Raw genomic sequence first — 20,779 nt, 5'->3', positions numbered from 1 at the left:
ATTATGGCAGAATTACATGCAAAAGATAGGAGTGGCCAGAATCTCAGATGATGCGGGTGTAATTGCCGGACTCTTACCTGTCCACAAAGCCTGACCTCCGTGGTCTCTTGCAAGCAGTCAGCTGCTCTGATGAAAATAGCTCCATGCTGGCTTAGGATAGTTTCTTCAACAGAGGGCAGGGCCCAACCTGCCCCTCCTCGGTAGACACCATCCCCTCTGCTGACACCTGATGTGTAGTTATGAAAGCCATCTCCCCACCCCATCCCTAGGCTACACACACACACACACACACACACACACACACACACACACACACACAGAGTAAATCCTCACTGAAGTTGCATGTGCTGCTTTAGAGACACCATGCCTAATGCAGGCATGTCTTCTGCTGCTCCATTCTGGTCCTTTCTTAAGGCTCCTCAATACCAGGCAAAAAGCCAGGCTCCAACAGTCAGGATGCAAGTGAGCCAAGGTCACAAAGCCAGGGGAAGCCCATAGGATTCACTGCCGACTCTGTCCTGCTGGTCTTTTCCACTTGGAGCTTGGGCACAGGTGGGGAGCAGGGACCTTGTCCCTGGAGGCCATGGGTCACTGATTCTATCACCTTTAGTAACGCTACACAACTGGTCATTGTCCCCTAGCCTCAGGCCATACTGGTCTCTGACCTTTTCTTGCCAGTTCACAAAATCACAAAATGTGTCTCCATAGCCACAGTTCTGCTGTTGCTGGCTTTGTAGAGCGTAAGGAGGAGGTAGAGTCCGTTGGGCACCTCCCCCCCCTGGATCAGAGGTCTTGGTGACAGAGTTTTACTTACGGAGCCCTCTTTTCTTGCTGGCCAGGACTCCTACCTTTGCCCAGAGGGAGACGCTCTATAGAAGTCTAAGTCTGGGCTCTATCCCTTTTCTGTACATGCAAGGCCAAGGCAGCCAATGGGAGTTGTGGTGATATGAATGTGTGTATTTGGGGAGGGCCAGTGTTTTCCCAGAAGCTGTTGGAGTTGTGTGGAGCTAGAGAGGCTGCAGGCTATTGCCCTCCACGCAGCCCCCCACACTCCTTCACCATCTCTAAGATTTTGAGTGCTGGATGGAGAAGCCTTGTTAATTCTTCAGGCAACTCTATCCCAGACAAGGACAAGAACAGAAAAAAAAAAATCTTTTCCTGGAACAAGAGGAGTTGCTCTCAACTCCCCCTCCCGACAGAAGGGAGGGAGCCCTCAGTGCACAGGGATGTGCAGATAAGCCCTCCTCCGAATGCCCAGTACCTACCGCTGCCTCCTCTTGCCTAAACTGTGGCTCATGAGGGTGGGCTGCCCTGTGCCTCCTGGTAGCCTGAAGCCTGGCCCTGCATTCTCCCCTGCCAACCACACAGGAACCCTGAAGAGAAGTGACTCCAAGTCACAGAAGGGTAACTGCAGGAGAAGAAATACCTTTGTAGCCCTCACCAACAGTCGCAGCTGTGGAGTACAGTGCCAAACAAGTTCAAATACAAAATTTGGTTTCCAAACTGCATGTCAGCTGTATGGGCTAGTCTGCCATTGGATCAGCAAGTAGTAGGTGACTCTGCAAAACGAAATGTAGTTTCGGATTCAAGATGAGCTGGGTAGACATGGTTGCTTTGCTCTACCCAGCTCTAGACTCCGTTGGGCAGGGAAGGCGCCAGAGCCGCAGCCAGGAGGCTAAAGAGACTTGTTTTCGTTGCTGTCCTGGCCCTTCCTGCTTGCTTGATCCCTAGAAACGGGAGCATCCTAGGGTGGCAGCTCTTGGAAGCCAGGCGGGTGGCGGGGTGAATGGCCCTGGGCTCAACTCACTCCTGAGCTCCAGGGCTTTACCTGTAACGAAGTTGCTGCTGGTGAGTGCCGGTGGAGGGAAGGGACCTACTAGCTGCTTTGCTGCTAAGTTGGGGGTAAGCACGTGCCTCAAGGACACAAGCAACGCAAGCCGCAGATCCGGATTCGTTACTGTATTTTCGAAGGTTTGGGGAATCGAGGGGGAAAGCGTGAGAAACCGATTCCGTTTATTGCTCCCGATGGCCACAGCCCCAACACAGTTGTAAAAGCCCCAGGCTTCTCCGCACATGGTGCTCTCCAGGCAGGAGTCCTTGGGGGCTTCCACCATCTTCTGGAGAGAGGGTTTTTTTTTTTTTTTCTTCCCCTGAAAGATAAAAAGCTAACTCCCTCCTGGACTCAAACGGAGAGGACAAGGAAATTCAGTCCCAATCTCTCATTGCTTTACAACAAAACAACCCACCCCCAACATGTCCTCGCTGCTGGCACCGCCAAGCATGCAGGCAAGTGGTAAACTGTCTCCTACATGTCACCCCAGCAGGGACTCAGGACCTGAAGTCGGACACAGAAATTCTGCTAGAATCCCCAGGCAGCTGAAGCACCCTTGCAAGGAAGGATGCCTGCGCAGGCCTCCAAAATGTTGCCAATGATGAAGGGAAAAAAAGTTGCCCTGTGATCCAAAGAAGTCTGTTCTGAACCTCTGGTGTTGGTTCAGCATTGGCTACAAGGTTGTATTCCTGAGAAGTCCTCCATTGCATGGCCCAGAAACCCACTTTGGAACCTTGGAACTGGCAGTGGCCCTGGAAGGTCCCACATCTTCATAGAGAACCCCTTGAATAGAAATTCAGACCATCGTCCTTATGCTCTCAAGGTCATCCAATGTCACATGGAGGTTCACTGGAGCTAGGAGGACAGTTGGGCAGAGGGGGGGGGTCTGAAAATGGCTCCAGGTACCAGGAGGCCAGGTGCTAGGGAGTCACTTACTTGGAGCCACTTGGGAGGCCTGGGTGGGGACAGTTCCTTAGGTATTTATACCCCATGCCAAGCATCCCATTGGAACCAATCTGCTGGCAGACACCTTGCCTCAGGCAGGAAGGTGACTTGACTCCCCATCCCGTCCCCCCCAAGTCTCTGCTGTTTTTCCACCAGTGCAGGGGAAACCAACCACCACCTCCAACAAAGACACGCCAATACGCCTCTTGGTGGACCATGGTTTGACTGTGTTCCCTCTCGGGACACCTCCAGCTCCCCCAGGAAGCACATGTGGTAACTGAAGGAGCAGTACTTCTATTTTCTTGCTTCTGGTCAGCACTGCAAGAGAAGGTTTTGAGAACTGCACATGCACGCATGCATGCACACACACACACACACACACACACACACACACACACGGAGACTCAGCGTCTGGAGTGCATGGGAGAGTTTCATGAGCACAGAGGAAAGAGAGGGGCCGGTGGTAGGCACACCTGGTAAGGCTGCACAGGGGTCTGCAGCAAATCTCTTCTGGGGGAGCCAAGAAGGGTAATCGTGCAGTTTTGACCCCTGTACCTCTCCAGAGGCTGGATTCCTCTAGGAGGCCTGGGACAGCATGTGGCTGAGCCAAGGGACCTTGTACACATAGTAGTAGTAGGTAGGAACTTAGGGACTTAGAACTTGGTGACTAAAGACTGTCTTCTGGTCTGGTCCTGACCAGTCCCCAGGAGTGCTCTGTTCTGGTTCTACAGCCCTCCTTCTCAGCTGGCTAGGAGCACAGTAGAAATTGGTGGGAGTCTCTTCAATAGCAATGAAGTTGGCTACATTAGCATTGTCTAGCACAGACAGCTGTTTAGCCAACTCCACATATACACTCACTCATCATATAGTTCACGCTCTCCAAATTCCCCAGAGCTTGACTCAGTTAAAAAATGGTTCTGAAAACATTTACTAATAACCACCACCCCTTGCAGGACCTCCACTTGCCCATCCCTGAAAAAAAGAAAGAAAGAAAGAAAGAATGAATGAAAGAAAGAAAGAAAAAAGAAAGAAATTCTCAGTGGGATGGGGGTACGGTACTACCTCCTTCACGTCTGACCTCTCAGCTTTTAAGTCTGACCACGCGGGGGCAGGGCCTGGCCAGGGTCAGGGCCATGGCCTTCCAAGCTCTGGATGTCCTGAACTGAAGAGCCTCTGCAGCACCTAGGGGTTTCCATGGAGCCAGTCTTGGTTTCCAGCTTCCTCCCCAGGCAGGCAGGCACCCGCCCTCAGCTCAGAGGGTGGTGGCCAAGAGCCCAAAAGACACTTCCACTGGCAAGGGTCAGCTCCTGGCTTCCACCTTAGGCTGATCTAGTCCAATCTGGCCAAAATTGTGTGCTCTCCTGAGCAGAGAGGGGGGCCAGGAGGACTCCAGAAAACTCTAGAATGCCTCAGAAGAAGTCAGGCCTTCCTGCCTTGGGGGTAGGGTGGTGTGGCCCTCTGGCAGCCTCCAGGACTGGAGAAAAAGAAGCCCCCCCCCCGCTGGGCTAGAATAGGGGAAGGGCAGGGCCCCTCTTGTAGCAGAGAGCTACTCACTAGCATCAATGTATCTTTCTGGGTGTTCTCCAAATCTCCTTTGAGGTTATAGGTGAACAGAGGACACCTGGGGTGACCTTGGGCTCTTTCCAACGTGGAACTCACAGGCTAAGCCCACTGGCTAGAGGCCACTTGGGATCCTGGTGTCATACCACCCTGAGGGGGTGAGCAGATACAGGGCCCTCCAAGACCCACCGGAGCCTTAGTCTGCCAAGGGAAGCTCCACACCAAGACCTCCAGAGCCTAAACTATAAACTCCGTGGATCTGTGACTCAGCCCAGGTAGAGACCGAGAAAGGGATGAGTGAGGCCCTCCTACAACCGAGCCTCCACCTGTGCCGCCAGCTGGGTGCAGGGTTAGGCACCCAAAGCTGTGGGGTCTTGAGAGCCGCTTGTGTCTCGGCAGGGAAGCGACCCGCTGGTAGTCAGGAAGGCTGCTGCCTGGTAGTGACTTCTGCCGCCTGCTCTGGGTGTTTTCCTCTGGGTAGTTGGGGCCCAAGGGCACTCTCCATTGGACGAGAGGGTCTATAGGAAGAACTCTCTGAAGACTATCGTTTTAACGGGGTTGGGGTTCGGTGTGCAGATTTCAGTACTAGAAGATGGGTTTTTACTGCACAACAAAGGGGGGGGGTGAAGATGGCGAGAAGCCCCACCTGGGAGGCAGAAAGATGCAAATGGCGCCTACCCCTGCTAAGGCTCAGGTGACACCGTGACAGATCTGAATCTTGTTGCCTGGAGGGACCCTGGTTTTCGGGAAGGGCGCCCAGGGCGGTGACCCAGCCCCAGCAGCAACTCGGTTTGTTTCCAATTCCAACTCAAATTGTAGCCATACTCACAGGAGGAATCCACATTCACCCCATTGGGCCTTTTAGTTGGGGCCACCCTGCGCTTGCCCTGCCAGGCCCCTTGCCTGCCTGAGCTCGGGAGCTTGAAGGCTGCAGGGTCAGAAGCGCCAGATCTTTTCCAGCCGGCCCTCCTCCACCTGTGCCTCGGGTTCTCCAGACCAAGATGCACCTGGGCCGGGAGAAGCCGGAGGGAAGTGTCCGGAAAGGACCCCGGCTCCCGAAAGTGGCCTAGCTCCGGCGCTTCCGCACTCGGTACTCACCTGGGGGCCGCGGTAGCAGCCCAACGGGGCGCAGAGACCGGAGCGCACGGGCCCACCCCGGAGACGGAGGTGCGGACGCCCCGGGACGCTCGGGGCAGGACGCCTGGCCTTAGCACGGCCGCCCCCCGACGCGGGGCGCGCTGCCCTCAGCCGCCGCGCCCGACCGAGGACCGACGGGTCCAGCGCCGCTCGGCGTCCCGGGCGGTGGCGGAGCGCGGAGCTGGCGGCGCCTCGGCTGTTTGTTTTTGAGCCGCGGAGCCCGAAGCTGCAGCCACCGGGTGGGGGCGAGGGGGAGGGGCGGGGGCGGGAGGCCCGCGGGGGGCGGCGGCCGGCGGGGGCTTCGGAGGAGCCGGGTTCTGGCACGTTGGCCCCGACACCCCCTCCGCGAGCGCGGGGTGCGGGCGGGGACCGAGGGGAGTTCGGGAGGAGAGCGCTCTGGGGCGACGGCGAACGAAAGCTTTTTAATTAGTAATAAAACGCAATAAAACGCAGCAAAAAAACCCAGCCCGAACCCGCGTCCGAACTATCAGCGCGATTGTGGGGAAATCCGAGGAAGTCGCGCAGAAAACCGCAGCGGCCGGTCTCCTCCTCGGCCCGACCCGGGCAGGAGCCGCGGTGCTGCGCGGGGCAGGGCGGGGGGACGGTCACCTCGCCTTCAGGGCTACCTGGGTCCTTTTAAAGTGTCCAGGGTGCGGGCCCCGGGCGGGAGCGACGAACACGGAATGTTTTCTTAAAGGGCCAGTTCCGAGCTGCACTGAAAAGGGGGGGGAGGGGGGAGAGAGAGAGAAGTGAGGTGAACACCGAGGAGGCATCGGAGAGCCCCCCAATCCCGCGCCGAGGCGGCGGCGGCGGCGGCGCGACGAAGACGATGATGAACACATTGCAAAGTTTTTTTGGCCCCGGCGAGGGGTGTCAGATTGAGTGCTCTGTGCGCATGTGCGAAGGTGTCCAAACTGACAATGCTAGGGAGATGAAGATAGTGTGTAGCTGCTTCTGGGCTCAAGGAGGAGGAGAGAGATTCCGCGAGCCGACACCATGCGATCCAAGGCGAGGGCGAGGAAGCTAGCCAAAAGTAAGTCTCCCGCGCTCGACCGCGCCGCGTCGCCGGGCCCGGGCCGCCGGGCCGGGGTACCCGGGCCAGGGGTGCGCGTCGGGGCGCGGTCGGCGCGCCTGCGGCTCCGGCCCCCGGTCGACCGCGCGGCCCGGGGGCTGCTCCGCCTCCCGTGCTCCGGGGCGGCCGGGCTCGGCGCGGAGGCTCGGGGCGCCCGGGCCGCGCGCTCCCCGAAGGCGCCGGCCCCCTCCCCGCCGAACCCCCTCCCCCCCACAGTGTCAGGCGCTCGGGCCCGGGAACCCGAGGCGCGCGGTGGGGGCCGGGGAGGGGGGCGGAGGGGGAGGGCCGGGGGTGGAGGGGAGAGAAAAGCGAAAGTTAGCGAAAAGTTGACGAAAGGGGAGAGTAACTTTTCCTCTCGCTCGCTCTCTCCCTCTCTCTCTCCGAGTGGCTCTCAGTCCTGGTCAAATCATATTCCGGGCTTTTGAAATAGTGGGCGCTAGAGCACCGCCTTTGGCGTCCGCCAGCCGGGCTCAGAGGAGGGAGACCCCGAGCCGGGGAGGGGGCGGAGGAGGGGGCGCGGGCCGGCGCCCACCCGGCTCCCCGGGAGCAAGGGCAGGGTTGGCGCAGGCAGGACGGCCGCAGCCGCTGGGGAAGCAACATGGAGACTTTTTCCTGCGCTCGGAACTGTGGTCACGAAGTTTATTCCCAAGTGGTGCCCCGCGTGGTGGCCGGCGCTCCTCTGTGACTCCGGCAGCTCGCTCGGGCCGCCCGGTGCCGGTGCCTCCGGCAGCAGGGTCCCCACCAGCCGCTTTGCGACACGCCGCTCTTCCTCACTTGGTCTTGCTCCGACCCTCCCGCACACGATCTCCCGGGCACTCGTGAGGCCCAGAGGGACGAACTGCCCCGGCGAGACTGCCAGGGCCCGGGTCTTACTTTCTCTTTCGCTCCGCCTTGGGCCGAGCCTGGGGCTCTGCGCACAGTAAGCCGCGGGCCGGTCCCCACCGAAGCCCGCGAACTCCCGCCGTCCGTACTACCACCACCGCGTCTCAGAGCAGCCCGCGCGCCCTCCTAGCCCAGTGCCGGCGCCAGCCGCTACGAGTCGGGCTGGGGGCTTCGGCCCTTGCAGCCAGCAGGTGGGACCCGGCTGTGCCGCGGCAGGGGAAACTCGGCTTCAGCAGACCGGGCCATGGCCCGGCTACAGCGAAGCGGTGAGCACTGTACGCGGAGGATACGGATCTCTCCTCCCTGCCGCCCCCTCCTCCGCCGCGGGCCCGCGAAAGGGGCGCCCGGCACGCTGGCTCAAGGTCCCTGCCTGATCACCAGGCCGTTCGATCTGCCTCTGCATGGTTGGATCCTGCCTGGCTCAGCCTCGCGGCTTCCAGAGCCGGATTCTAAAAACATGAGCCCGACGGGCGTAGGATTTACGATAGTTTCCCGAAGCCAGGCGCTTTCAGCTCGGGACCCTGCCCAACTTGGCCCCACTGCGGCCCCGGATGCCTTAGGCCGCGCGCCCACCCTACAGGGAAAAGCAACTTCCAGCCTCTGCCAAGCTTCCCCGAGCTCTGCCGTTCGTGGCCCCTGGGTTAGGAGCCCCTTTCTCGCCGAGCTCCCTGTCCAGCTGCCCTTGACCTCGGCCTCCGGCGCCACCCATGACCTCTGACCCCTCTTGGTGCGAACAGGGCCAGTAGGTTCCCAGCGGGTACGAAAGGGCTGTGCGCATACTGCGTGACTATCCACGACGCGCGCACGGAGCGGGTGTGCTGTGTGCGGCTAGAGCCTGGTGTGCACCGTGGGCCTTTAGGAGTCTCAGCCCCCTAGCAGCAGGCTGGGCTGGTCAGGCTCTCTCCGAGGAAGGACCCGGAGCTGCAAGGAGAAGAGTAAAGCCACTGCGCTCCTTTTGTCGCCGGCCGCCTTCGCTGCAAGCGAGAGACCCGCTCAAAGCACCCTGCGCGGCCCCGGAAACTTCCCAGAGGTCCGCAGCCTGTCGGTGCTCTGCTGGGCCCCAGCTCTCCGCCCGCTCCCCTCCAGGTGTGGAAGGTTACCTGGCCCTGCCTGGCCTTACTTAGGATCGGAAGGGCTCCAGGCTACGGTCTTGAGGCCTTTCCTAGAGGCTGAGAACCGGAGGACATAACCCGGTGGGAGTGCTCTGTTAAGGCTTCTCTTTGCCTGGTGTCCTTAGAAACTGCCCGCAGAATCGCCCGACAGGCCCAGAGTCACTGCTTGGGTGTCACTTTGAGACCCGATTCCAGGATGTGTGACTTACTACTGCTACCACCAAAGCCCCCTTAAGACGGTGGCTGAGACAGCTCGGGACTCGAGACAGCTCAGGGCCTACTGTGCACTTTTGGATTTCATTAGGTAGTATTTTAAGCAGATGTGGCAGGCTCCTGGGACACCTGACTCTATTACCTGGAGCAAGGGTGACAAGCAGACACCCAGCCGCCAGTCCAGCTGCCTCTTAGGCTGGCCAACAGGGTCAGGGGATAGGGGAAGGAGAAAGGTCATGGTTACTCAGGGTTTTTTGCTTGGGCCCCTGAGCTGTGACTGAGACTGTACTGAGGACAGCTGGGCCAATGAATGTGACCTCGGGACACAGGGCTTGGGGGGCCTGTCCCAGGGTGTGTGTGTTGAGGTGTAATTTCGTTTGTATTTATTTCTTGGTGTTCCTACCCCAGCTCTCTGTCTGCGTGGTTTACTCAAGGTTTTAGGTGTCCCACTTGTAGGGGCCCAGGGTAGGGCCTGATATTGAGCTTTCTAAGGGTAGAGGTGTCTGGAGTAGCCCCACTGGGGACTATGATTCAGTTCCTGAGCTGGGAGGGGGCAGATTGAAGGAAGACATGCTAGGGCAGGGGTCCCCTTACCCAGCTTGGGCCAGTGCTTGCCAGTAAGGACTTGGGCTGTCTTGACCCTACATTTAAAAACGAAATAACTTAACAGTCTCTAATTCTTGCCTCTGTTGTGATCCAGGTGGGCAGGACTGGGCTGGGTTGGCGATGGTGCCCTCCTGTCCTTCAGCAAGTACATAGTACAAGTAGAATGCTAGCTATAGCTAGGAACCCTACCAGAGAGGAGACTGATTTCTATGGAGATGACAGACCCCACGGTCCCAACAAACACCACATATCCTACCCTGCTGGGTGTGGGACTTTGTGTGAGTGTTGAGTGTGTTGGGGTGCTGAATTGCTAATTAGCGTAATAATGGTGTGAAGCAGGGTTGGGTTGGACTGGAGGCCCAGCTCAAGGCCTGTGCCCTTCCCTGTTGAGGCAAGCAGGGGCCTACCTAGCTGGTGTGGCTCTTACCCCTTCTACCCTCTCCAGGGAAGCAAGGGCCCAGAGGACAGTCTTTTCTCTGGGGCTGAACAGTAGCAGGAACCTGTAGGCGGAATCGCTTGTCTTGCCCGCTTTAGGCGAAAGGTGGAGGTGCAGGGCTGGTGGCCAGTGCCCTGAGGCTCTGTGCTGTGCGCCACAGGCCTTGCTTCTGCCACCACTGGTTGGTGTTAGCGGGGTGGGAGGCCTGGTGTGTGCACGGGTCTTGCCAAACCACTCTGTAAAGCAAGTGCTGGTTGGTCTCCCCAAGGTCTCCAGCAGCCTGGGACAGACAGGTGTGCATTGGACCTAGCCCTCCCTAGTCCTGCCTTTCTGCCACCCCCAAACCCCCACCTGGGTATTGCTATGGAGAGAACTAAGTTCTTCTTCTCTGATGGGGGGGCTAGGGAAGGGTGGCAGTGAGCTCCCCTCCCCCGGGGGGCCGCACTGCCTCAGCTGCCCCTGGACTGACGGCTTACAGGGTTTTCGGTGGGGTATGATTAGCCCTCTGTTTTATTCAATTAGGAGGCAATTAAGGGATCCTTGGTGGGGAGGGGACTCGTACTGGTAATTAAGGTTATGTATAATTAGAGTTACAACAAAATTATCCAGGATTAAAAATCTTTTGAGTAATTTCGTTAAAAAAAATTTCAAATAGCATTGAATACAGTTTATCAGGTTTTGAATCAAAACCCCAAGCTCACGCTGAAGGCTCTGGGGGGGGGGGTGGAAGAGCAGTGTTAGCACTTTCCCTAGGGAAAGGTGAGGGGGGTCTCTCTCGTGTCTCTCTGTCTGTCTCTGTCTCTGTCTCTCTCTGTCTCACTCACAGCCAGGCTCAGAGCATAGATTCCCATGGCGGGCTTCAGCTTGCCAGCCCCCCCCCCCCGTCCCAGCACCTGCCCAGGGAAGTCTATTCGGGTGTCCCCCAGCTCCCTTCTCAAAAAGTCACAGACAACTATGGCAGCAGGTGTTTTCACTGCACTGACTTAAAGCTCTGACCTAGACGACGTGACAGCAGTGCCTTCTGGCTTCCTGAGTGTTCCCTTTAGTGTCCCTTGGCCAACCTGCTTTCTAGATACCACACAGGTGTGCCAGCCCACCCCGGGGTTTGAACTGGAGTGGGGAGAGCTATCTGGGAAAACAAGGTGGAAGGTAGGTACGGTACCCTCACTGTGAGTTTCTCTGCCACTGTAATATGTGGCACCAGCCTGGGAACAGACCCTCAAAGTGCCTGTGGGTGCCCACTCACCCTCCTGGATAGGTGTGAGCCAGCATCCCCTTCACTGGCCAGGGGAGGAAAGGAGAGAGTGTGGAAACCTAGGACACCCCCAGAGGTTAGAGGCCCCAAATAGTTGCAATCCCTCACACTGGTGCTCATCAAGTTCCAGCCCTTCGGGGGTTTCTCAGTGTGGTACTGAGACTGTAGTTAACTCCATCGTGTTTTTAACTAACTAACTGACTGATTTTTTTTTTTTTAACATGACAGGGTTAAAGCATTTCAAGACCAATGTTTACTGTGGTCTGTTCTTAAAGTAGATTCCACGCATTATAACCCATGAATGCAGCCATCAGATTCATCCCATACTTGCCTGCAGATTGGAATCCTGTTTGCTCAGGGCTGGACTCTCCCCTGCAGGGAATGATTGCATAGCTTGTCCTCACCTGGCAGTGGGTACCCTCTCCAAGGGCAGAATTCTAGGTTGACCAGGGATGACCTTGCCTACCCCCTCGTTGCCTTCTGTCCAGCACAAGTACAGAAACTTCACACGGAGGTGTAGGGATGCCTGATTACCCCGCCCCCAATCTGCAGGGTGGGGGGGTCCACCTGTCCTCCTCAGGGTGTTAGGGAAGTGTGATATCCCATTGTGCTCCTGCTATGGTCACCAGTAGACCTGAGCTGCAGGACTGTGCAAGGTCTTTGAGACTGGCTGCTGTTCCTTAAGGCTGGGACCTCGTGGCCGCAGCTTCTGAGACCATTCTGGACTCAGGGTTCCCTTATCTCTAGTGGTTCTGAAGCAAGGCATGGGTGCCCTCTCCTGTTCTGTCCACTGTCCACTCTCAGATCTTCTGCTCCCTGAAGGTGCCTCTCCTGAGGAAGTAGAACAATACCCCAAGCAAGCTGAAGATAGGAGTGCCAGCCACTTGAGATACATATTTGTTTAATAGTTAACATTTTGTGTCAAAAAGGGGGGGGAGGGAAGGCAGATTCTGGTGAAGGCTTTGCTTATTTTATATCCACTATAACTATTTCTGTCCATGAAAATTGGCTTAATTATATCAATGGAATGTTTCTTTTTCAATTCTGTATGCAATTAGTCCATCTTGCCGGCTGCAATTTATTTTAATAAAAAAATAAACCAGTGGTGTGTTCAGTTCCTCGTCCCCTGGGGACAAATGCGATTGGTGTGTTTAATTTCATTAAGTACAATGTGGCCTACTGGAAAAAAATGTCTGAAATCAGCTCTATGCGGCTTAAACACTGGCATTTGAAACAAATCATTATTGCATTAGCTGTCATACTGGTAATTCTAGAATCTAAGGAAAAAAATATATTATGGCTGTTTTTATAACCCTTTGCAAATGCTCTGTTAAAATAATTTATAATCATTTTAAAACATGGCTGGTCCTGGTGAATATTTCTTCTCGTCTAAATACGGTCCTGTGTTCTCCCGTGCACACTCACACACTCCCAGCTCCAAGTGCTCATCCCTCACAGCTAAAGCAGTAACGCCTGTGTTCAGGCAAACCTCATGGAGGCAGGATCTCTTTCTCACTCTGGCCTGAGCCCCACACTTGAGGGTATGGGGTGTGGGCACAAAGTTGTGCAGCCAGAGGGCACTCCATGGGGCAGTTAGCTCATCCAGCCTTCTGGCTCAGGTGGGAAGGAAAATCGATACACATCTGTGTGGGCCTTTATAGGTATGGAAACAAAACTGTCCACATCCCGTTTCTGAGGGCAGCAAGCGGGGATGCTCTGTTCACACTGGATTCCTGTTTGGGAGAGAGAGAAAAATAATCACAGTCCTCAAATACTGGCTTTGTGAGCCCAATAAGGGTTACAGCCGACTAAACTGGGTGAGGAGAGAGATGATGCCAGTGGGGAAATTCGTGCATCAGAGAATAGGGGTGGCTCTGGGGCAGTGCTCTGTGGAGCATTGCGTGCGTGTTTCCGTGTGTGTGTGTGTGTGTGTGTGTGTGTGTGTGTGTGTGTGTGTGTCCCTTTCTCTGCTCTGGCACCGCTCTGAGACATTGCCAGGAAGAAAAGGGACCACATGATTGAGTAGGACATCAGGGAGCTGAGGTTTGAGGTTTCCCAGGCCTTGGGGATTTCATAGGTAATTCTGCTGGGGCCCGCTTGAGGAAGTTTCATTCCATTTACTCGGCCTCCCGCTTTACCTAGATGGAATCAGGCAGGCTTCCTCCCCCCCTTCTGACGTAGAGTGTATTCTATATGAATTTCAGTATTGGCTGATGGTATGGCATTTGGGGGAGACACAGCCATCTCTAAGTCTCCTGGTAGAGCAGGAATAGAGTGTCTGGGTTGTGTCTGGTGTTGGCCTCCCCAGATCCCTGGCCCTGGGAGCAATCCCCACTGAAGTGACCTCCATACGCCTGCAATTTGCTTTCCAGTCGGTACACTGTCGAGTTGAGAAATAAGTGGCTTTGTCTACTTTCCTACTTTAGAAAGAATAACAAAGCCGGATGCTTAGTGCCAATATCTAAGCCTGGCCCAAAAAGCCCTGGAGGCTACCCATGAGGGTTCATGTGGCCTCGTCTGGCCTCCCACACCCCCCCCCCAATGCACAGGCTTAGGGGAACATGCTGGGGACTCCCTTTCCTTCTTTCTCGGGCTGTGTGAACTGCCTGCCCTTCTGTGATCCCCGAACTCGGTTGCAGCTGGGATTTGCCAGATAAGGGGTGAGAATACCTCAGAGAATAAAAGTCGGTTTTAACTTGGATGAAGCCTTACAGCATCTGGATGTGTCTGACTCTGTCCCAAGCACTTTAACTCCTTGCCTCACTCACCGAGAGCGGGCTGCCTCCACGGATCCAGAGAGGTTCAGTATATTGTTTGGCCGATGCTTCTGCATAGGAGCTCATGGCCATCAAATCTGCCCTCAAACCTGACAGGGAATCAGAGTGACACCCCCCACCCCACCCCCTACATACACGCACACACCTTTTCTGTTTGGGAATGGCTTTGTCGTTCTTCATCTTCCTACCCTGGAAGGCACTGCGATCAGGCTGAGTGTGTAAACCACCGTCAGCTCAGGACAGCAGCTGTGAGAGTTGATCGGGAAGCCGTGTCCACCGTGGATCTCACTCTGCTCCAGCAGGGTCCTATTTTGACTCCTGGCATCTAGCCGTGTCCTGAAATAAAAGGCAACACATATATCGTTCACTATTTCTTTCTTCTTTCCAACTCAGAGGCACAGGTGTCTGGGCCTGTTGTGGACCAGTGTGTGCAGGGGGACTCACTGTGTTCAAAGCTAGCTCCCTTCATTCCTCCCCCCACCCCACTGCTTTCCCCTCTAGGCCAAGCAATCTTTTGCAACATTACATCTGCCTTTGGGGCTGAAACAGCTGTTGGCATCTGCCAGTTCTTTCCTTATCAGAGGCCTCCTAGGTCCTGCAGGGGTGGGAGTCTCAGGCCTGCTCCTTGCTCTTAGAAGCCCAGCAGAAGGTCTAGGGGTCCACTGTGAGCTGGGCTCTGACCTTGGTTCACCTGCGGTTAGAGGACCTTCCCCACAGAATGGAGACTCGGGGGTTCACTCAGAGAGAGACATTGCCTTTAATCCTGGGTAATTTGTGCCGGGTACGGCCTCAGGCTCTATGCTTCTAAGTCCAGTATGCTCAGATGGGGAGACAGCAGTGTCCTGACCTTGCCTGCCTTATCGCCCCTGGCCTGTGCTGGTGGAGGATGTCTGGGCTCTACTTCACATTGGAAGAGCTAAAGGAAGAGAGAGAGGGAAGGAGGGTTGCTGTAGAGCCTCACTGCTTCTCTGACCTCAGCATCTCCGCAGAGAGCAGGACTGGGCCAGCGTGAAGAATGGGTCCCGAAAGTGACTGGGACTCTTTCCTGTGATACAGTTTAATCCCGTGTCTATATTCACAAACTGACAGTTGATATTATACCAAAAATACAGATTTACATAATAGATTCCGGTTGCTCCTTGCAGCCAGGTCTCCGAGGGAAAGGGGCACAAATTGAAAAGGCTCGGCATTTATATCTGCCCAACGGGCGGCCACAGTCTCCTCAGAGAGACCCAGCCACATCAGTCCATAAAACATTTAAACAAAGACTGAAAATTACGCTCACCGGAGGAGCCCGAGTGGTGACCACAGAGAGACCACGCAGTCCCGGGGCAAAGAGGAAGACGACAGAGCTGCCTTAGAAAGCCTGGACATTAATCTCTGGCATCCCCCCCCCCGTTGCCCCCTCCCTCCCTGGAGTCTCCATCGAAGCCCCATAAGGAGGGAAAGCCACATGATGAGTTCTGTACTGGGCTCAGAATTGACATCTTTGGAATATGCTGGCTCGGTGGCATTCCGGGCCACATTAGGAAGGGACTGTGGGTCTGTCCTCTAGCACACCGGCCACTCTGCCAGGTCAGCCCCAGGGGCAACACATGGGCTCCCTGGGTTGTCAGCATGCAGGCAATCAGCACACTTCCTAGAGGTCCTGGGTCCCTTGTGGACACCAGAGAATACCTACTGATTTAGATAGAATAACATGGCTTCAGGTGGCAGCAGCCAGCAGAGATGTGGCCTGGCTTGTGTGTGGGTGATACCACCATCCTCTTTGCTACCTGCATATCTGAGTCCATGGCTCCCTGGGAAATTTCTGGCCTTTCCTCCAGGTCTCTCCCGGGCTCTTATTCCTGGAAGAGCTGACACATTCCTGAAGTACCAGTGTGTTCAGTGCTGAGGAGAAAGGTAGATCCTTCTTCATTTCGGCAGGCACGATGAAAGTGCCTCCATACAGCATGTAGTCACATCAGGTGCCCACATGTGTGCTGTACGTCTGGCACGCACACGTGCACCAGTGTGCCAGGGAAGGTCTGTTGTCTGAGTGAAAGTCACGTGTTTCCCTACCCACTTAGTTTTGGGGAACCTGCGCCCGTAGGTCTGCAAGGTGCGGAGACAGGTTGTCAGCAGCTGGCATCAGGCCTGCCCCAGAACCACTTGTTCGTTGATTGTCCAGGGAAAAGAACACAGGCCACAGCGATCCGCGAGTGATCCCTCTTCCTCATGTCTGTGGCCCTGAGGTGAAACAAAGAGATGGGGCTGTTTAGACAATCCAGGGCCCTGGTGTTCACGTTGAGAAAAATTACAGAATTACGCTGCCAGTGTCCGGTTTCGAGATAATGACGTGTCTCTGTGTGAAAATATTAAATTGCAATAACATGCCGTGCGAGTACCCCTTTGAATAGGGTATTCAGTTCCCAGCTCAGGCTGAACATAAGCTAGTGACTGACAGAATACAAATGGTGTCATAAGGCACGCGGGTGGGGGGGACTTACAGCTGGCCCTGGTCTTCTTGACCGGTCTTTCCATCTCGGCTCACCTCGACACTCTTTCTTTTTATGAAACAACTTGATGATGCAGCTAATTATTTATTCATCACGTTAGTGGGAGGAAACACTATCGGAGACAGATCGATTTTTTTTTCCCCCACTGGAAGTGATTTGACATGACTTAAAACATAACGGCTGCTTCGCTGTGCTGGGTGGCGTCCTCAGACTGCCCTCAGTTCATTATGCCATCAACGCTGTCATCCCTCCATTTTGTGCAAATCCTGAGGGCCTGCAGCCCGAGCACGGGCGAGTGTCAGCATGGGAAACTGCTGTCTAACGAGGCTGACTTATTTTGGATTTGGTGCAGAGGTACTCACTGGATGGCTTCTTCCAGGCAGGTGGTGGTGACAAGTCAGCATGGCAGGTGGAAGATTTTTAATGTCCCCGAGGAACCTGTGGGAGCCAGGCATCTTCAATGAAAGCTTGCATTGATCCCTAATGCTTGAGACTTTTCAAGGAGCGTGTGTACGAGAGTGTGCGCCGTGGAGGGGCAGTTTGGTGGCTGCACATTTGGCTGAGTGCCCTTAAGACGAAAGTTCTATAAACTGTGGAAAGTAAGTGCTCGGAAGCCTGGGCAGATAGCCCCAGGAGACACGCTCCAGTTTCAGGACTGGGAATCAGAATTGCAAAGCAGAGTTTTAACTTTCCCTCCATCCAAGGTGTTAATCTTACCTTCCCAGAGGTTAGCTAAAGTCCCTGAAAGCAGCAGCTTGGAATTGAATCTCATCTGCTAATGATGGTACCAGTGGCCTCACGTTCAAGCACACCCCCACCCCATCCCCACCCCACCCCCGGCTGCACCTGGTTCCTGGCATTGGCAGACTCCATAGGGAACGCTTCTTCTCTCCCTTCCCAGCTCTCTTGTTGCCCAGGGTTTTAGGTTGCCTCCATCCTGACAGACTACCCTCGTTCAAAGGGGAATAAGAGCTGAAGACCATAGATGGGGGGTAGGAGGTGAGGAGCCTGGGCCTTGCTCCCTGGCTCACTGGACAGAGTATGGCAACATGAAGGAAGAATGCTGTCCCTGGTTTGCCTCCACCACGGTCTGGATTGATGTGTGGTCTTACCTGTGCTGAGGGCTGGGGGGAGGAGGGGAGAGGGTCCCTAGTGCTCCCCTATCTGTGGAAAGGGCGAGTGGCCAGGGACAATCCCAACAAGGCTGCTGTGTGCATGGCAGGACAACTGGGTCTCCAGTACCCTGGTCATGTGTTGGCCATAGTGGTCATAGCCTGGCCCAGGTACAGGGAAGGACGTTTTGAGGGCCAGACAGTACAAAACAGAGCCAGCCAGATTAGCTAGCCCCCTCCTTGAGGCCTTCGTCCCTCTACTGGGTATGTAAAAGCAAAACTTAACATCAAGGACTACCATCTCCAGTCTGACCGGAGGGCTCCAGGGTAAGAAGCCAATGCCTGGCCTCCAGGTTGGGATGGGGAAGACCCCTATGAGCGTCACCCCCAGTTTACAGGTCATCTGTCATTCTGGTGACATCTCTGAGTTGAGTCCATCATCTTCAGCCTCACAGATGGCCCCTGGCTTTTACTTCCTGAACTCAACACAGGGGTCTACCATCTTGGTTGACCTCGGGCCAAATAATGAGAACTAGATGGACAGGCATCAGGCTGGCCCCTGGGCCTTGGTGTGATTGAATGGTTCCTATGTGGCCAGGTGACAGTGGCCATTGAAGGCCAGTAGGGTCCCTCCCAAGGGGGTGTGTTCTATTCTCTAATGCGTGCCTCCAGAGGGCTGGGCTAGTTTGACCTATGTCAGTGGCTTGCCCTCTCTGGGTATGCCCTTAAGAAGGGGTCGCTGCTCACCTCCTAGGAACTTCAGGTAACAGAATTTCAGCTGTGGCTCCCAAGGATGCTCCAGAGTAAGGCTGTGTTTAGTTGCTAGAGATAGAGCCCCAAGAATTAATCTTTTGTCTTAATAGGTGCTGAGATGGGAAGTGTTAGCCATAGTCCTCAGGCCCTGAAGTCCTGTAGGTCAGTACCTGGGTATGTTACCTCAGGCTCTTCCCCTGCTGGGTCAGAGCACAGTGAGAGGCCACAGTCAGTGCAAATATTTCTCCTTCCCTGGGGCCCCGAGCTGGACCACTCCCCCCCCCACACACAACAAGACACAGGCAGGACCCATTTTCTTTTCTGTTTCCTCCAAGCTGCCAGCAGGTGAAGGCACAGCCTCCCTTTCTCTGCCCCAGTGCCTGGCGATGCTGGTGGAAGGGGACAGGGAAGTGTGACTGAGCTCCTTGGCAGTGAAGTTCCCACCCTCACCTTTCCTCTTCAGGGCCTGATGCTCGTCTTGATCTTGGGCCTGACGTATCTCAACAATGCAGAGCAAACATGGAAGAGGCTGCAGAGGTCTACGTAAGAGTCAGCACAGAGCCTGGCCAGGCCCTGCTGTGATAATGACCAGAACACTTGAACCACCCTTGTCCCTGGGTGCCAGGCTGTCAATGTTAGCAGCTATTTTGGCTTTCTGAAATGTTCATGTACTCTGGCTAAGGGAAGGTGTGTGTGTGTGTGTGTGTGTGTGTGTGTGTGTGTGTGTGTATGTGTGTGTGTGTATGTGTGCGCGCGTGCACGTGCATGCAGAACAGACTAGTGAGTCTCCCTGGATTTCATTTTCATTTTAGTACACTTGTGCAAAATAACTTGATGAATAGAGTTCAAGCGATTGAGACTCATTGACTAAGTCTTCTGGACACATCTTCATGAAGGATGCTCTCCTGGCCAGTAGTTAGAAATCCAATGTTCTACACCTGTGTTAGTTCTGGAATGGAAGGAAATTTTAGAAGCCCACCATCAAGGCTGTGGACAACTGACCTGAGCATCTGATGGACTGTCTAGTGTGGGGTTGGCAGGTTGGATTGGGGTCCATTCCTGATAAGGGTCTTCACAGAAGACCACAGGTACTATGTCAACCCTTTGCTGAGGTATACCAGTTGCTCGGGGACACCCTGTACCAGGATGCAGTGCCACTGCATGGGAACGGAGATGGCATTTAGCAACTCTACAAGGAGGATCAGGGTCCAAGGCTCTAGGCCTGGCCTCTCCCTTCAGGGGTCACTTGTCATCTGTGTTCCCAGGGCTTGGCAGGAGTGTTCATTGGAGCAACACGGTTTTGCTGGCTTTGCCGCTGTCACCTCAACGGTCTTCACTCCTGAGATTGTGCCGTGCTTCAGACTTACTTAGGGGTCTGCTTGGCAGTTGGTGTGTGTGCACACTTGTGTGCTTGTGAATGCTTATGCATGTAAGGCATATGCCAGCGCATATCTGCACTACTGAGCATACATGCGGTACACACCAGTGGCATATGCTTACCGAGACATAATGGCATAAACCCGATACAGAAGACTATTTTTATCAGGTGTGCAGGAGACTTGTTTGGAGAGGATCAACTGCTCCCAAGTCTCCACACACTCTAGACTGTGGACGGAGCAAGAGGAGGGTGTAAGATGGGAAAGCCGGTTGTGAGATCCCTCGGGGAGAGGATGTTGGCATCTGTCGGGATATGATATGGGTCTCCCTCCTTCTCCCTCCTCTCATTACTGGGACCGTGGTCTTGGGGGGCCCTGGTTCGTTGAGGGGGATATCCCCCTTGATCACAGCTCCCTAGATCTTGTGTCAGACAGACCAGAGCAGGGCACAGGGGTTGCCTCCAACCCTTTCAAAGGGATATTCGATCTGAACCCTGGGGCTCAGTAAGAAGATTCTAGCAAACCCAAAAGCTCCCGACTGGAGAAAGCATTTTCCAGTGTCCAGACTCTGGCACGAGGCCCTTTGTGGGATTATCTGCCCCCCCTGGGAGGCATGGAATGCCAGGGTGAGGGGCCATGGCAATGGAGAGCTGTGCAGGTTGCCGATAAAACGGGCTGCTTTCTGTGGCTGCTCTGTTTCCGAAACCTGAGGTGCAGCCCCAGAACGGAGGCCACTGTCCGGGGACATTTGAGCCAGGGAGGCACCGTCCATTCTGGACTTGCCCTTGAGAATTTGATTTGAAGCCACATCTGCCTTTACTCAGGGCTCTTGTCACCTGAGGGGGAGAGGGTGGGGGGTGGGAGGGGGGCAGAGTGGGCAGAAAGACATCCAGAGAGAGTCAGCAGAACTTCATATGACTGTGGCTTCAGACATCTCACGGAACGTGCAAACTGAGCTTGGGGGACACTGTGGCCAGGGTCTCCAGGCCCCATATCCCTGCCTGTCATATCTAACCCCTAAGGCTGGTACTCAGAACCCATCTGAACTAGACTCTATCTGGACATGCCTGTGGGCTGAAGCCTCAGGAAGAGAGGCATTGTCTTGCTGAGGCCAAAGCTGGGAGGTGCTGAGAGCCTGGTGACGCTACAGTCATGGAGACCAGGCTTCTCTGGACTGAAGTCATCCTGCAGCCAAGAAGGTAGCTTTATCCAAC

General features: G+C 55.2%; 1 protein-coding gene across 1 annotated transcript in view; it reads left to right on the top strand.

The window, feature by feature from the left end:
- The first annotated feature begins 6,165 nt into the window (after positions 1-6,165).
- The window catches only part of Prdm16 (PR/SET domain 16), a 313,627-nt gene continuing 299,013 nt past the window's right edge, over positions 6,166-20,779 (top strand). The window contains exon 1 of the mRNA XM_051173865.1: positions 6,166-6,506. Within this exon, the coding sequence (XP_051029822.1) occupies positions 6,470-6,506 (37 nt within the window). The 5' untranslated portion in view covers positions 6,166-6,469. The remainder of the gene's footprint in view (positions 6,507-20,779) is intronic.

Source organism: Phodopus roborovskii, unplaced genomic scaffold (assembly GCF_943737965.1).
Source record: "Phodopus roborovskii unplaced genomic scaffold, PHOROB, whole genome shotgun sequence".
NCBI lineage: Eukaryota > Metazoa > Chordata > Mammalia > Rodentia > Cricetidae > Phodopus > Phodopus roborovskii.
The sequence above is the reverse complement of the archived record's forward strand: the minus strand, read 5'-3'. Positions and strand labels throughout refer to the sequence as shown.